At 40.1% G+C, this 17,667-nt stretch overlaps 1 protein-coding gene across 2 annotated transcripts in view; it reads left to right on the top strand.

The window, feature by feature from the left end:
• The window catches only part of FRMD4B (FERM domain containing 4B), a 350,691-nt gene extending 337,692 nt beyond the window's left edge, over positions 1–12,999 (top strand). For both annotated transcript variants that reach the window (XM_051980657.1, XM_051980648.1), the window contains 3 exons: positions 777–1,582; positions 7,932–8,058; positions 11,166–12,999. In XM_051980657.1, the coding sequence (XP_051836617.1) occupies positions 777–1,582; positions 7,932–8,058; positions 11,166–11,286 (1,054 nt within the window). In that variant the 3' untranslated portion in view covers positions 11,287–12,999. The remainder of the gene's footprint in view (positions 1–776; positions 1,583–7,931; positions 8,059–11,165) is intronic.
• Positions 13,000–17,667: the final 4,668 nt, after the last annotated feature.

The following is a 17,667-nucleotide window of genomic DNA, read 5'->3' as shown; positions in this document are numbered from 1 at the left end:
CCCAGAAGAAACAGAGAACCAGACTACAATCAGATTGGAAGGCTATAGCCTCACTCCTTAATCTTTGACCTAGAAAGAGTGGTTGGATTATTTTTGTTTTTTTCACATTCATGGGAAGGTTGCATGTCCCTCGCTGAGCTTCCCCATCCTCAGAGAAAGAATTTGGATCATATATTTTCCTAGGTTGGCTTTTCTCTGCAGTCCTGTGAGCGTGTGGGATAATAGTACGTGTACATATAGAGAGAGAGAGCGTGAGCGCAAGGTAGAGATGAACTCTCACTGTCGGCCTTTGTCATTCGGAGTATTATGGGAAAGGGAGCTCAGTTTGGAATTGGGACATGTGCTGTGTAATCTTTGACAAGTTCCTCCTCTCTATAAAATGAAGGACTTGGACTAGATGACGTCTAAATTAACTTCCAGCTCTACATCAATAATGCTACCTTGTTTATTTTAGCTTTGATACTACTTTTAAAACACTACTAAGTTATTAAAACTGTAGATTTGATTAATAATCATTAATATAGTTAGTGTTTATTATATTATATATTAACTTATGACTCAATAACTTAATATATTAACAATAATTATATATTAGTTATTAATATGGTAGTATTTTAAATAAATTTACTTATTACAAATATAACATTATAAGCCACAAAAATAAGAATATTATTTTAAGAATAAAGAAGGGGCGCCTCCAGGCACGGTGTGAAACCTTCAGAGGTTCTCTTCTTGCTGGTAATTGTCTTTCACGAGTCCAATTTTCGCCTCTCCAGGCCGGACTCGTCCCCACAGCACTGCAGACAGCGGAGTGGAAGCCTGGAGTCTCAGACGCAGCTGCTCTCTGAACTCGATGACGACAAGCCGTTCTTTTCCCTTTCCAAGTCCCAAAGAAGCAGCAGCACAGAAATCCTGGATGACGGCTCCTCCTACACCAGCCAGTCGAGCGCGGAGTATTACTGCGTGACCCCCAGCGCCGGCCCGTACTACACCACGCAGACCTTGGACACGCGCACGAGGGGCCGGAGGAGGTCCAAAAAGCACCACGTCTCCGCCTCCAATTCCGGGAGCATGCCCAACCTGGCCCCCAAGGACGCGAGGAACGGGGGCTACCCAAAGAGCCAAGAACAGCCCTCCTGCAGCTACTTTATTTCTGGCTACCCGCCATATGCCGACTATGACCTTTATTACAGCGGAGGGTATGTTTATGAGAATGACACGGAGGGGCAGTACAGCGTCAACCCTTCCTACCGCTCCTCAGCCCACTATGGCTATGACCGGCACAAGGAGTACCGCGCCTACCACGAGGACGAGGTGGACCGCGTGCCCCCCAACCCGTACGCAACCCTGCGCCTGCCCAGGAAGGCGCCCGCCAAGTCCGAGCACATCACCAAAAACATTCACAAGGCCTTAGTTGCGGAGCACCTCCGGGGCTGGTACCAGCGAGCCTCCGGGCACAAAGACTTGGGCCACAGCTTGCCCGCCAGCTTCGACTCGGACCGGGGCTCCCAGAGGAACCTGGGCTTCGCTGCTCTGCAGGTGCCCTGCTCCCCAAGCAGCCGCACGTCCTCCTACACGTCAGGTAATGGGGGAGCTGGGGCTCGGGGACCTCTTTTTAAAAGCCACAGAAAATGAATAGATTAGGAGCCAGCAATGGAAAGACTTCCTCATAGAATCACAGATTTAAAGCCAGAAGTGACTTTTGAAAGCATTTAGTCCCAATTAAAATCTCTTCTATGGGAAAACTTTCCAGTCCCTCTGTTAATGCTCTCCTATTTATCCAACCCTAGATTATACCCGGTTGTTTGCTTCTTGTCTCGCCATGCAGACTGTAAGCTTCCTGAGGGGAGGGACTGGTTTAGGTTTGGTGGGTTGGTTTTTGCATTCCTTTGCCTCCCCAGGGCTCAGCTCTGTGCTTAATAAATGTTTAGTGCATGATTTAGCATAATTCCTTAAGAAACGGAGGCCTCAAATGGTCAACTTGCTTGCCAAAAGTTACCCTGAGAGGAAACAACAGAGTTGAGAATGGAGGGAAGGAGGAAGGGAGGGAGAGAGAGAAAAGAAGGAAGGAAAAAAGGGACGGAGGGGAGAGGGATTGATGGAAAGAGGGAAGAAGAAATAGAGAAAGAAATTTTAATTCTAATGGAGAATAAACAACATGTAAACAGATAAGTAAATGCAAATAACTGTGTTTTTAAAAAAAAAATTACAGACACTATGCAGATGCAATTAAGTAAGTTGAAGGAGAGCACCCTGTCCTGATAATGGATGGTTTTGCTAAGAGGGGTGCCTGAGATTAGCTTTGAGAGAAGTTGAGGTACTTTGAGCTGGGATGGAATATCATGCTCCAGGAATAGAAAGTTAGCAGTTCTCTTAGATCTTTGAGGTTGTGAAGGGAGCTGGGTGAAATGAGTCTGGAAAGGGAGATTATGAATGGCTTTGAATGACAGGCTGGGGAATTTGTAATTTATCCTTGGGCAGGAGGGTGGTGCCATAGTATCTGATGTCTGGAAGACTCTCCCTGAGTTCAGACCTGCTCTCATTCATCCACTAGCTGTGTGACCTTGGCCAAGTCACTTAACCCTATTTGCCTCAGTTTCCCCGTTTGTAAAATGAGCCAGAGGAGGGGATGGCAAACCACTCCATTATCTTTGCCAAGAAAACCCCAAAAGGGGTCACGAAGAGTCAGACGTGACCGAAACAACTGACTTTGTTGTTCAAAGTATATCATGGATCTCTTTTGTAGTCTAATGAAGTCTGTGGGACCCTTCCTCAAAGTAACGTTTGTAAATATATGATATAAAAAAGGATTAAAGAAAACTTATCATATGGAAATAGAGTCATCCGAATATTTTTAAGACTTTAGTTGACCACAGGTTAAGACCCCCTATTCTAGGAGCAGTAGGAAGGGTTTTGGACAGGGATGCAACACCAAATTGTTTGACAGCTGGTTGGAAGGTTCCTTGGTGAGAGAAGGGGAGTGAAAGCAATTTGGAGGGATTATTGCAATAGCCCCAGATTGGACATGATAGGACCCTGTACTAAGGCCAGACAAGGAGAGAAAGGGGCATGGCAGATGGGAGCAGTGTTGCGGAGGAGAAATTTGGCATTTGGCAGCTGGTTGGACATGTGGGATAAAAGAGAAGGAAGAGTTAACTGAGATTGCAAAGCTGAGTGATCCTAAGGGTTCGGATGACCTTTCAGAGTAGCCAAGTCAAACTCCAAGAGAAGTGGATGCTTAAGGGCACACATTGATTTAGAAAGCCAGAAAGTAACATTTTTTTGTGTCGTATTACATTTTTATAATTTTGTTCAATATTTCCCATCGATGTTTAATCTCTTAGTCCCATTGGAGAGTTTTGTGGTAACAAGTGATAGGGACCCCACATTTGATATCTGCTTTAGAGAAGTAAGAAAATTTAGTGAAGTAGCTAGATTAGCAGGATAATGTTTTGGATAAGTCTGATTATAAGAAATAAGAAGATAGAAAGTTGCAAAATGAGATTTGATTTCAAAGGGATTAACTAAAGTTTAGCAGAGAATACAATATGGACTAAAAAACCCTCAAAATACTTGATTTATGATATGGGTAACAGGAAGAATTCTGGGAATCAGAGGGTCACTTCTGGCAGAAAACTAAGGAAAAAAAGTCCTCATTGAAGGATTTAGAATCAGAAGAGGAGGAATTATCAATGGAGGCGAGAAGGACCCATTCTCAGAATGGGGGACAGAATACACCAAAGACTGAAAGGAAAGCGCCCTTGGAGAAACTTATTATTCTATATGTTGGAACATAGAATCTAGGAAGGTGTGAAATTGGCCTGGAAAGGCAGGTAGATTGGAGCCAAATGGTGTCCAATGAATGCCTTCAGGCAGCCAATAAGCATTAAATAATCACCTACTGTGTGCTTTTCAAAAATGAGACAGACTCTTCCCAGGAGATTGTATTCTATTGGTAAACCACATACAGAATGGATATAAATTAACTTGGGAGGAGGAAAGCAGTAGTAACAGATGAAAGGGGAGAAGGATGCTATATTTTACTTTTTGAAACAGTAGACCTAAGGAGTTCTTGGTAATTAACTTCCCTCTATTAATACAAATTGATACCTATTCTGCCAATAATCGCCTCAAAGGGCAAAGGCTAGTTACCCAGAATGACACATCCGGTAGGTAACGAGAGAGAGAGATTGCTTCTTAATTCCAAAGCCAGCTCTCTGCCCATGAGACCGGGCCAGCCTTTGAGCTTATGTTCTGTCCCAGTGATCAGAGCGGTCTGTCCTTGTCCCTGCCTGCAGGCAGGACCTCGGGGACATAGGAGGTGAAAATTTGCAAGAACCAAAAATAATAATATGAATTTTCTTTCCTCTGCTCAAGGAACTTGTAACTAGATCTCTCTGATTGTGTTCCATAACTGTATTTCAAAATTGTTAGCTGCAGCACTTTTTCAGCATGCTGTGACATCCTTCTTCCCCAGCTCCTGGTTTTAAGGACTGAGGAACCTTCTTGTTTTATTCATTTCTCAGATTTCTATGAAGCCTTTTCTGTAAAGTTCCTCTGTGAATCAGGAAGTGGGTAAAAGGAGAACATTTCCTGAACATTTTTAAATCCCAAATTGATGGCCAGGGATAGGGGATAGGGAGGGGATAGGGGTGAGGGGGAAGAGGTGACAGTAGGGAGTCAAGGGGTTAGATGGGAATGGGCAATGGTGAGGCAAGGCCAGGATAGGGTCAGAAACTCCCACAAGTTCAAGTAATTCTGGTTGAGGTTGTAGCAAAGTAGGACAAAGGTGAGCTGTCAAGTTGGATGACCTGAATAGGAATTAGGCTGCTTTGGATGTTACCTGTTTCTAAGTAGTTTGAGTTACTCATTTTTTAAAAAATGACTTCTTTCATCGTTATTAGGAGTCGAACCACCTGGCTTCAAATCCTAGTAATCCTGAAAATTTCTTTTTTAAAGTTAGATCTCCTAATGGAATGTTTTGTGCTTGAGAGTTATCCATTGGAGACTTTTGTGTGTGTGTGTCTTTGTATTCTTCTGTCCTGGCAGAGTTGCTGATATATACCAAGGGTTTAATAAATGTTTATTAATTTAATTGAATGGAATGAAATAAAGAATAGTTGACATAATGTCAACCACTGACAATGGTTGAAAAATCATTTGCTATTAAATGAAAAATCAAAAGTCCTATTTCTTTTCCTTAAGACATGGGTTCTTGTTAGTTTGGTTATTGATATAGTCAGTTATGCTAATGGTTTTCCTAATATTGAACCAGCCATGCATTTCTGGTATAATCCTACTTGGTCATAGTATGTTATCCTGGGGATGACTTTTTGTAATCTCTTTGCTAATACTTTATTTAAGATTTTTGCGTCAATGTTTATTAGGGAAACTGGTCTATAATTTTCTTTCCCTGTTTTCTCCCTACCTGGTTTAGGACCATATCTATGTCATAAAAGGAATTTAGGATATGAGGTCTAGCTGGGTCTGAGGCTCTAAGATGGAGGAAAAAACATAATTATTATTTATTAGCATCAACCTCCAACTCATATTTAGCGTTTCTTTAAATTATTTTAAAACACGATTTGCAGACAGGGCCACAGGTTTCATCAGACTGCCCAAGGGGTCCACCAAAGGACAAAATAGTTCAGAAACATGATTTTTAAAGAACTGTTAAAGAAGGTGGGTAAAGAGTGTCATTTTTCAAGTAATGATAACAAAGTATGGATCATTAGCTCTGGGGTATTTGGGTGTTTATTAGTCATGTGGTTTAATGGCTGGTCCAGGCCCCTTGGCTGATTTTTATGAAACAGAACTCTGGCACCATTGCTGTTGCTTCCATTGCCTTCCCTAAAGTTATTTGGTCTTTGTGCCCTGGAAACCAATTAATCAACCATAAAGCTTTTATTAGATATTTCCTAAGTGCCAGGCACTGTGTTGGTGCTAAGAATCCAAGCACAGAAATACAAGTCCCTGCCCTGGAGGATTTCTGATAAAGAGGACTGACCTCTTAAAAACATCTTATGCACAGTGGAATAAATGGAAGAGTAAAAAAGCATTTATTAAGCACTTATGCTGTGCCTTTGGTATACATTGGTGTTACGAGGACTAGCCTCTTAAAAATATTTATGCATAATAGAATGGATGAATGAAAAAGCATTTATTAAGCACTCACACTGTACACTGTGGTATACATTGGTAATTAAAAATAAAAAAGCAAAATAATCAAGGAGGTCACAGTCTAATTGGGAATAACAGACTCTTCTGCTGATTTGTGTTTCTCCACTCTACCAGAAGAGTTGTTATTAGAGACTCCCTAATCATCAGCACTCTTGTAAATGGCCATATTCATGGGAAGGTAGAAGAAAGATCCAGATCCAAAAGCCAGTAGAATGGGCACATCAGGGAGAAGTTGGCATCCAATTGGAAAGAGGGAAGGCAGCCTATTGGCTTTTAAACTTTGGATTTAAACTTTGAAGAGCACCAAGGGTTCTAAGAGGCATCAGGGAAGGAGATAGGCTAGGTCTGAAGGGGAGCGAGTTGAGAAATTAAAACTGTGTGTGAGGAATAGTAAACATTGTTAGCGTTTGATTTTTCAGTCATATTTGTCTATAAATCTGATGCTTTAGGACAGGGGTCCTCAAACTACAGCTGCGGGCCAGATGCGGCAGCAGAGGACGTTTATCCCCCTCACCCAGGGCTATGAAGTTTCTTTATTTAAAGGCCCACAAAACAAAGTTTTTGTTTTTACTATAGTCCGTCCCTCCTACAGTCTGAGGGACAGTGAACTGGCCCCCTATTTAAAAAGTTTGAGGACCCCTGCTATAGGACTTTCTTTGGGGTTTTCTTGCAGAGATACTGGAGTGGTTTGCTATTTTCTTCTCTAGTTCATTTTACAGATGAGGAAACTGAGGCAAACAGGGATAAGTGACTTGCTCAGGAGCTAGTGATTTGTCTGATCTGATGAAGATGAATCTTCCTGACTCCGGGCCTGGTATTCTATCCACCATGGCACCGCCTCACTGCCCTGTGATTATTCTTGTCCTTTCATTACCTACAGAAGGACATTCGCAATCACCTCATCTACTTTTTATTTTACATTTGAGGGAATAGGTTAGAGTAATTATTAGGAACATAGAGTGGTTGGTCAACCCGTGCCAGAAACAGTCCTTGCCCTCAAGGGACTTCCAGTCTAATGGGAAAGGCAACATGGAAACATTAGGAACATACAAGAAAAGACTGGTGTAGAGTAAAATGCCTGTGTGGTCCTGACATGGATCAGCTTCTGACTCCTCCCTAAGTTGTAGGGTCAGCAGGTCCATCCCCAGCATGGAGGAAAACTGGTTTGGTAGAATGCCTGATAGCTATCCCTGAAGCCCGAGATGACGTCAGGCCTCCAGGTTGTTTCTCATTCCACTTTACTCCCTCTGTTGAAATCAGTCTTCTTCCCTCTGAGCTCCTCCCTATTCGGTCACCTGGACTAGGTAGGAGGCAGGCTATAAAATTCAGAAAAGGTTAAATTTCTTCACCCAATTTATTAATGCTTTGGGTTACAAAATAATAGCTAATTGTTCCACTCATTTTGCATAGTGATTCTTTAAAGAGAAGTAAATCAGAGGCTTCTTATGCATTTATCCTTCTCAGAACATCTGCATGAGGCAAGAAGCAAATGTCATCGTTCCTACTTTATTGACAGAAGGAAGATGTGGTACATCCTTCCATCATCCATTCTGGAGTGGGCAGCTTCCACGATATTAAGAAGCTGTGATTTGAACTTTTGGAGGCATTTTTTCTATGATTTGGTCTCCTCTGCCTGTACCCCATTCTAAGTTTAGGGAACTAGGAATTGGCTTAATGATAACTTCAGCGGTTCTTGATATCTTTGCAGACTCAGCAAGTAATTTTCACATTTCTTTGTTGTTTGTTTCTAGTGTCTTCCACGACTGCATCCGGAAACTGGAGGACACAGATAACATTAGGGTTAGCGGATCCTCTCTCACATTCTACTTACAGCAGCTGCTATGGCAATGTCTACAGTCCTTTGCCACCTCCAAGCAGGTGAGAACAGATAGTTAAATAGTTGTTCGAAGCTTCAAATAGTTGTTCGAAGCTTCTCAGTGACCCGCCCCAAAGCTGAAGATCTTAGTTCATGGCTATATGATTTTCTTAATTTTTTTAGAAAAGCTTTCCAGGTTATATTGATAGGAACCTACAGTATGCTGAATGTCTTTTTTCCTGTGTATATAGAATAATATTATTCATATTGAGTTACAGAATTTATTCTTTACTCTATCCCTGACCCCCAATTGCTTACTTTCTGTAGCATAATAGTAAGTGATGTTCATATAGTGCCTTTCAGTTTGCAAAGCTCTTTACACACAGAATCTCCTGTGAGCTTCTTAACAACCCTCTGGGATATGTAGTGTGGGTGTTTTTGTGATCCACACCTCTGATTTCATCGGTAACTTTCCAATATCGAAACTTAATCTACCAGTGTGTATATGTAACTGTTAGGAACTTATCCAAATCTCAGAGGATTCAAAAAATTAAGTAACTTTCCTATATTCATGCAGCCCAGTATGTCAGAGGCAGAACTAAAAAATTCAGGTTTGGGTTTTTTTTTTTTTAGTTTTAAAATTTTCATTTTAAAATTCAGAACCCTAAAAACAGCAAACTAAATAAGCATTTTTAAATGGAAAACAGAACAGAGGGATTAAATTACATTTTAAAATTAAATTATCTTTAAAAGCCTTGAAAGTGCTATATAAACGCTAGCTATTGTTATTAATGAATTAAAAGTAAATGAAATTAAAGCAATTTATTAAAAGTAGATTTCAAACATCTCAATTCCAAAGGAGCCCTTTCATTACCAAAATTCCTATTAGACAGTTGGCAAGCTTAATTTCAAGCAAATGCTAGTGTTTATTTCTGTCTTGAACCTGCTTCCTCTAAGAAGTGACAGAAGCAACCAGCTGTCAATCTACCTCAAAGCCAGGCTTTCATAAGAATTCAGAGAAACACAGAGTCACAAAGACCTAGTTTGTTTGTTTGTTATCCATTGGGGTCTGTGATTTTATTGGTACAGAGAGCAACTTCAAAGTCTTAAAATTGCTCTGTCTACATGATGTCTTTACTGGCAGAATGGAGAGTGAATTGATTGTATTCTGTGGAATCAAGCCTAAAAGGATAATTTATTTCCAAAGCAGTAGCAGCAATTCTCATTCACAAGTATGGGACTAGTTATCCAAATTACAGAGAGTTTGCTCAATTTAAAATTTTAACGAAAATGTCATCACCCGTCATCACCAGGAAGTCAGATAAGTTCAGACAACTACTAGTAATGCTTAGAACAGAGTAGAGGTATAAATCACCACCTTGAACTTAAGCCCAGAATTTAGACTTTTCTTTTTTCTCCCTAAGGGAAGGGTGTTCTAATCAGGTTATATTGTAGTTTCACAAATAATTTTCATATTTATGGGATGTCTCACTCGCCTTTCAGGCTCAGTAAAGATATATGAAACATTTTTTTAAACTGGATCCAAGAAACATTTGTGACTTCTTAGACACAAATCTTGTCAGAGCCTGGAAATATTGTTTCCCCCAAGAGAGCTTGTTCCTTTAAGATGATAATTGTAATTCAGCCTGTCCATGATGCCCTGATAAAAGGGGTTGGCCTTTTGAAAAGAAACATGATTAACTGGAAATTAGAAGCTATTTGCCAGGATCCTTATTGATTTGCTATAGCTATGTACCTATATGAGTTACTAAAACCATCTGATTTGCCTTAACTCCTACCGAGAGGAAATACAGTACATAAAAATAAAAAAGCAAATGCTTGAGAAGACCATCTTTTGAAAGGTTGTAAACCTGTGAAATTTTCCCAAACAGACACAGTCATCATTTAAAACTAAGAAAGGCAATATTTTCCCAGAAGAAAGAGAGCCTCACTGATGAAGTGCCCAACTGATTAAACTTTTTCATGATTTCACAAACTAAAAGAAGTATTTGAGATTCTCACCACCAAATCTCTCCCTATTTCAGTAACTTGAGTATATGAGCCTTAGGAAATTGGATTTGTGTTGTCATCCGAGGCCTGGTAGTCTACCAGTGTAGAGTTTATCTCAATCGCACCTTTTGATCTTGGGACAGAGAGATGCAGAGAGGACTTGGACATATTTCTCCAAACTAGAAATGGCTAGGATAGCTTAATGAGACATATAAAACAAAATTCTGGAAGACTGGTGCCTAGATGCAGAATACAGTATTCATTTGGGATTTCTTTGGCACTACTTGGATGACCTTGAACTTGGGTTCAGTTTTCTTCATCTGTAACACTGACTCTTAATGCTACAATTCAGGTCCTAGTCCTGTGGGCATAACATGGTATGTTTTTCCTTCTTGAAGTGACTCTTCTTTTACTTCCTATTTTCCATTTCCCTTTTCCCCTATCCAAGACCACCTATCACTAGGCAGAACAAAGAGCTTCTGTCCAGGCGAATGGTTGTATCTGCAGAAATGAGCTCATTTTTAAATTCTCTTATGCTCAATATAGCCAACGGTAGTAAGTACAGCCTTTTCCATTTGTGTGCATTGCTTCGTGTGTGACAGATCTGTTTGCTCTTGTTAATAAATAGTGTGTGAAATTGGGGAAGGATCGCCTTTGGGTTTCTTTTTTTTTTTTTTTTAATGCCCAGGAAAACACTCAACAAGTTGATCAGAGTTGCCTATTTTCCCTTCAGTATGCTTCAAAAAAGTTTTTCTCCCCTTCTCTTTAAGGCGTGGAAATAAAAAGTGAATCTTTGCTACTAATCCCTTAACCTTCTAATATTTTTGTGCCATTGTAAAGTGCAGTAAAGTAAAATGCATCATGGTGGGATGGCCTTAGTTTGATAATTTCATCTGCCTGGAAGCTTTCTAATTCTAATTTTGCTAGGAAATTCTGGTTAGTGAAATGCTAAAGGTTAAAAGGGAAGTGGGGAAGAACCTTTGTCTTGCCCCGATACAAGCCCGAAACTTTGGAACACCCGCTGAATTTCAAAATGTTAGTTCTCATACTAATGACATTTGGTTTTTCTACTAATTTTCCTTCTTGTTTTTGGGGAGTTGAAGAGTACATACAGAGATGGTCTCAGGGCGGTAACTTTTTTTCGCATTTCTTTTTATAGACAGTATGCCGAAGCCAGTCAACTGGACAGTACAGATGGGAACCGGCTGGAAAACAACTTGGACAGTAACGAACAGAGGCTCTTTTGGCACGAAGATTCCAAGCCCGGAACATTAGTCTAAGCTGCCACCTTGACCATTTTTATTCAAGCTCTGCATTCTAACCCCAGTGTGCCTTGCCCAATGTGCTGTTTTTCTGAAAAGAAATCCTCTTCTGAGATTCCCCAGACTTCAAAAGCCGGAGACGACACCATTTTAAAAAATATTTTGTTTTTACCACCGCCACACCACCAAAACTCCCTAAACTTGTTCTTCAGACTCCAGCTGGTTGGCGTTAACTGAGCAAGCTTTAGACTATGGTTGGGTGCGTCTTTTTGTTGCATTTTTTAAAAAATCCTCGACAAGTTCGAGCACTTGGTTGAAGTATTTATGTTGAAGAAGCACTTTTCAGGTGTCGTAGGCTAAACTGCAGATCAAAAAGGGGGAGACTCTTTTCAAGAGAAAGCAGGAACTTTCAGAGCACAATTCCGATGGATAAATTGAAGAAAAGCAACACTTGAAATTTTTTTTTTTTTTTTAGGCATATGAGGACTGGCAGATTTTAGACAGTATTGGAAAATTTACTTGAAGTAAGGATAGATTTTAATGGAGGTCGAAATAGGTTTTAATGTTTTTTAGGGCAATGTACAGAGAAATGTTTTTTGTGAGCACTGTGAAGCGGATTCTGGGGGGGAGAACTGGGATGACAGGTGAGGGAGGGAGGGAGGGAAGTTCAAGAGAGGCTTGGGAATTGCTGTTGCAGCTTCAAATATGACTATTTTTTTTCACGGTAGCAGAATTGGGAGATGAAGCAATATGTTCAAATCATTTACAAACGTGCTTTGTGCATTTCCAAAGGTACCATTTCACTGTGCCGATGAGCTCATTTTGTCACACCGAGCTGCATGGTGAGTGACTGTTCGATTGGTAATGATCCCATTGGGCTACCATTTTTCACGGCCACTGGGCTAGGGATTGCCTCCATTGTCATAAAGTTCTAAAGAGGAAACACTGTGATGGCCAGTATTTTAAGGTGATGCAAAAAAAAGAAAGAAAGAAAGAAAGAAAGAAAAAGAAAAGAAAAGAAAAAAAAAAAAAAGGAAAGAACCCAGCACCCAGAACAACTGTGCCTTACAATTGTGGGCATTAGGATAGAGCACCACTGTCTGAGCACTAGGTGCAATTCTAAGTCACCCGGTGATATCAGTAACAGTGTTCCTTTTTAAATAATAATAATAATAATGAGCTCCCACGATGCAATTGATTGAATTATGAGGCGAAAAGCTACCTCGTATTTTCTATGGAGGAACAAATAGAGTCAATGCAGGATTTTTCAGAAGCACTCACTTTCTTTGTAAAAAGGATTCTTGTTTCTCATCTGCACTGTGCTTCAGAATTCCATCAAAGGTGCTCTGTTTTTTTTTTCCTTTTTATACAGATGATTAGTAACTCATTGTATATATTGTGAATAGAAATGTTTCTGATAGACTTTTTCGAACATTTTTTACCTATATCCCAAAGCATGTAATATATACATAAAGATAGATTTGTTAAACTGGTCCTTAGTCATTTGTATCATTAGAAATAAAGTTTTGTTTTGTTTTGGTTTTGTTTGGGGGGGGGGGGTGAGAATTAAAACAGAATAATTAACTTAATTCCTTTTTTTTTTTTTTTTTTTCGTATTTGTATAACCCACTAGAAACAGAAATGCCCTTTTGCATATTTTTTTTCCTTTTCCAGCTCTGAAGACCTATTACTTTCACATAGGTCAATAAACTGAAAATGTGCTACGGAAAATGTTGAAGTATTTGTCACTTTTTAATCAAGGGTATGAAGGAGCCATTGGAATTCTTGTTTTGAGTAAGCATATTAGGTCAGATTTTCCTAGGTTCAAATCTTCCCCCAGACACGGGATCTTTGTGACCCCGGGCAAAATTTTTTTATCTCTGCCTTAGATTCCTGCAAGATGAAGAAATTGAACCAAAGTCCCTTCCAGCTCTAGACTGAAGAATGTTTTGTGTCCTCTGTGGGACCTAATAATTATAGTTTGACAGAAATCTAATAGGATCTTAAACTTGGTGAGAGGTAGCATTGTATAATAGTTAGAGCCAGCGTTGGAACCATATTCTGGCTGTGTGATCCTAGACAGTTCTACTGGCTCACAGTGTTCTAGGAAACTTCCTAAATTGTGGAGGAGAGGCTAATCCTCAAAGGCAAACTCCTCCTAAAGAGATTTTCTTCCTCTGGAGAATTTTGTATAGGAAGAAAATACTGGGTTCAATTCTTTTCCCAAAAAATGACTGGGAAAAGATGTTGAGGGGCATGTGACCGGGATAGTAGCTAGCTTTGGGCAAAAGGACTTTGGGCAGGATGCTGAAGTGCTCTTCCTGTTCCCCCCACTCTCCCTCCACCCCCAACCTCCAAGAAATGAAGTGAGGGTCTGATTCTACAGGAAGATGTACACAATCTGATTTCACCAACTGTCCCTTGGGAAAATCAGTGGGTAGAGGCAGCCCAAGCCACGGTCTGCATTTTATGCTCTTCTGTGAATCGCCGTCTTTCATGAAATGAGCATGTTTTGAATTTTAAACTCATAGCAATAAAGATGCAAGGGAACTGGGGGATTATGCAGCCCAGTTCCTGTTATACATGAGGAAACTGAGTCTCGGTGGTTATGGGACTTGTCCAGATTCACACAGCTCATAAGCATCTGAAGCAAGATTTGAATCCAGGTCTTCTGTCTGCAAATCCAGCATTATTCTGCTGTTCAATAAAAGCATGTCTTACTATGGCATTAGCACAAAGAATTTCTCCCCAGTTGAAACAACTATAGAAATGGGAACATAGAAGACCTGCTTGGGTAATATGGCCATCTTTTAAAAAGTAATAGTGTCAGACACGTTTGTGTGTTAATTATAAAGATAAAATGACAAGACAAAGATGGTATCGAAAGTCTCAGTTTCTTCACTTGTAAATTGAGAGGGTTGCTCTTGGCTGACCTCAAGATTAATGCCTCTAATAGAGCTAGGATCCTTTTGTCTCGTTCTCCCACCAAGCTGCGTTGCCTGTCTGGGAAGAGTCATCCCAGCAATATATATCATCATTGAATAACATTCACTAATGAAGACCATAAATCATATTTCTATTATAAGAATAACAAAGAAAACATTTTTTAAATTTACAAATGAAGACAGCAGAGGTAATTTGCTACATCCAGCTTATTACTTGTTTGTGAAGATAGGTATAATTTAAATGTGGAATGCGGGGGGAGATATAGGGGAAGGGATGAGGATGACGAAAGGAGGCAGGGATTGATCTAAAGAGCATTGGGCTTAGAGGCTTGGATGTTTAAGTATATAATTGTATATTGATTGTAAAGCATAGTGCTTGGCACATAGGAGATATTATATAAATGTTTTCTATTATGATCATTAAAGGACCAGTAATTTGATTGCTTTGGGTACCTCCCTCCAATCTTATAGATCACCACCTCTCTGTAACTTCAGTTGCCCTTGGAGAGTTGCTGTGGCAATTCATTACCCTGAAAGCAATGGAGAATTGAGACAAGAGATTGGTTACCATTATCCTTTCTGGATTGGTCAGAAGCTTGATTCCACTGATAAAGCCTTTGAGAAGCCATCCCTCTCCAATCAGTCTTTCACTCATCTCCCAAAGTAGCCCTCCTAAAAATCATGACTACACCATTTCTCAGTTCAAAAACCTTTCCAGGTATATTTCCCATCATTCCCTTTCATGGACTCTTAATTGTCCTGCTGGCCAACTCCCAAACTCCCCCAGACCCTGTATTTTTGCACAGATGGACGCAGCATCTTGAATATGGTCCCTCCACCTTCACCACTTAAAATCCCAAGCTTTGGCCAAAGCTTATTTCCGATGCCCCTCATGACTTGCCTTTCCAAAGCCCTCTGTTTGTGGCTCTTTATTCTTGTGTCCAGTCTAGTAACCCTAATTCTTAACATCCCCTTTTCATAATATTTTAAAATACATAAAATACTTAGATTGAAAAATATAACCAATTATCTTGAAATACAATTATCGAAATATACCTTTTTAAAGTATACAAATCCCAGATCTAGATTATACACTAGATGCCCTAGTGTATAATCTTTACATATTGTACCCTGACTGTTTCATTGTTTCTTGCTACACCCAGCACTTAGCATACTGCTTGTACACAGGAGACACTTAATAAATGCTTATTGAATTAGATTGTCAAGATGAGACACCAGAGAAAGATTTTTCTGAGGGAATCCATGAACAGAAAAAAAAGAGCTAAAAGGACACAACAAAGATCTCTTCCAAATTTCTCCCTCTGCCCTTTTTATAAATGGGAAAATTAAGCACCAAAGTGAAGTGATTTGGCCCAAACCACTAAACTGAGCCAAGTTAGGACCCAGGGACTCACATGCCCAATCTTGTGCCCTTCCCATGTTACTCCCTACCGGGAAAGGAGGGAATAAGCACTTCTACAGTGTCATCCATGTGCTAAGTACTTTACAAATATCTCATGTGATTTTCACAAGAACCCTGGGAGGTAAGTGCTATTATCCCATATTACAGATGAGGAAGCAGGTTAAATGAGGATCATCCATCTATTAAAGTGTCTATGGCTGGATTTGAATTCAAGTCTTATTGGCTCCAGACCTAATGTTCCATAGATGCACCATTGGGCTGTATAGTCAGCAACAAATTTTAAAAATTGAATAATTTTATAATCAATTTTTTTCCACACCAGTAAATTGCCTTAAGCAATATCACAACACTCAACAAAATATTGATCAGTAGCACTGAAATATTTCCATTTCTCAAGGAAAGAGAAATTGATATAACAGAGTTGGAGCTACAATATTCTAGGTACTATACTTAATTGAAACGCATCTGCATCTCGGATGTGCTTCTGCAGGTTCACCCCACCCCCGCCTTTTTTTTTAAAGCAGTCAGGTGATTCAGTTGCTAGATTAGGAGCTCTGTCCTTAGAGTCCTGAGTTCAAATTCAGTCGCAGATGCTTAATACCTCAGTGATCTTGAGTCACTTAATCTCTGTCTGGTTCTATTTCCTCTACTATGAAATGTGTACCAGCCTCCCAGAGATCATGGAGATAAACTGAAGTAATACTTAGTTTAGCACTGCATCTGACACATAATAGGTGTTTAATAAATGCTTTTTTCCTCTTCCCCTTTAATGGAGTAGGTGCATGGTAATAGGCTGGGTGGAGTAGTGGATAGGACGCAGTAGATAGTGTCTAGGATCTGCCCTGCTGTAGACTAGAATTCCAATCATCTGGCCTCACATCTTTACAAGCTGCTTGATCACCAACAAGGCATTTTTTCCTCAAAGTCCAGGTTTCTTCATCTGTAAAATGGGTATTGTCGGCTCCATCTCAGGGATGTTAAAAGGAAAACATTTTGCAAACTTTTAAAGCACCATATAAATGAGAGTTATCAAAGGAAGCCTGTCCATTCTTTTCCAAAAAATAAAAGAGAATTAAGCCGTGATCATAGTCCTTCAAGAAAATTATCCGTCATCTGAAAAAACAAAAATGACTTTGTATTTGTTCTTCTTATGGAAGTTCTTTCTATTCAAATGAGGCAATATTTGTACAACATTTGGCACAGTTCCCCACTTCCATCCTCTGTTCTCAGAGTACAACCTGCCTTCTTGGAGTTTTGCTTCAAATGCAAGTAGGAGATAGGAGACAATCACAAGCTCTTTCCCTATTTGATCTTAATTGACTCTCCCTGTGAGGTGCTGATACCCATTTTACAGATGAAAAACTTGAGGCTCACAGAGGTTTCATGACTTGTTCAGTCACATAAAAATTAAGTTTCTGAGCTGGGATTGAGAGCCAGATCCTCCTGACTTCAGGCCCTCGTGTTCCTTTCCAAGCAAGATGCCTTACTCTACAAAGGTCAGAGGATTACAGGTTTCAAGTTCAATTGGAACTCCGAGGCTATTTAGAACTATTCCATTTTACAGATAAGAAACATTAGGCCCAAAGGAAGGTATTTATCCAGGATCTCACAGATTTGAAATCTTCTGATTTCAAATTTCCATCAAAAAAGCTAGCGTTTGGGGCAGCTAGGTGGTGCAGTGGATAGAGCTCCAGCCTTGAAGTCAGGAGGATCTGAGTTCAAATGTGATCTCAGACACTTAACACTTCCTGGCTGTGTGACCCTGGGTAAGTCACTTAATCCCAACGATCTCAGCAAAAAAAAAAAAAAAATATAGCTTTTGTCAAGGAAGCTGCTCTTGTGGGCATAGCCTGTCCAACGGTGATAATTGCCCATAATAACAATCCCAACAACTGAAGGAATTCTTAGTATTTCAGAAGAGACCTGTCATTCTTTTGTGTCTGGGGTGGGTCTGGGAGATATTTGTGATAAGCACTCAAGCCCCACCCCTGAAAGGTCCAAGTGCCTCTTAGAGGGTGGAGTAAACAGGTA

Source organism: Antechinus flavipes, chromosome 1, assembly GCF_016432865.1.
Source record: "Antechinus flavipes isolate AdamAnt ecotype Samford, QLD, Australia chromosome 1, AdamAnt_v2, whole genome shotgun sequence".
NCBI classification, from domain to species: domain Eukaryota; kingdom Metazoa; phylum Chordata; class Mammalia; order Dasyuromorphia; family Dasyuridae; genus Antechinus; species Antechinus flavipes.
The sequence above is the reverse complement of the archived record's forward strand: the minus strand, read 5'-3'. Positions and strand labels throughout refer to the sequence as shown.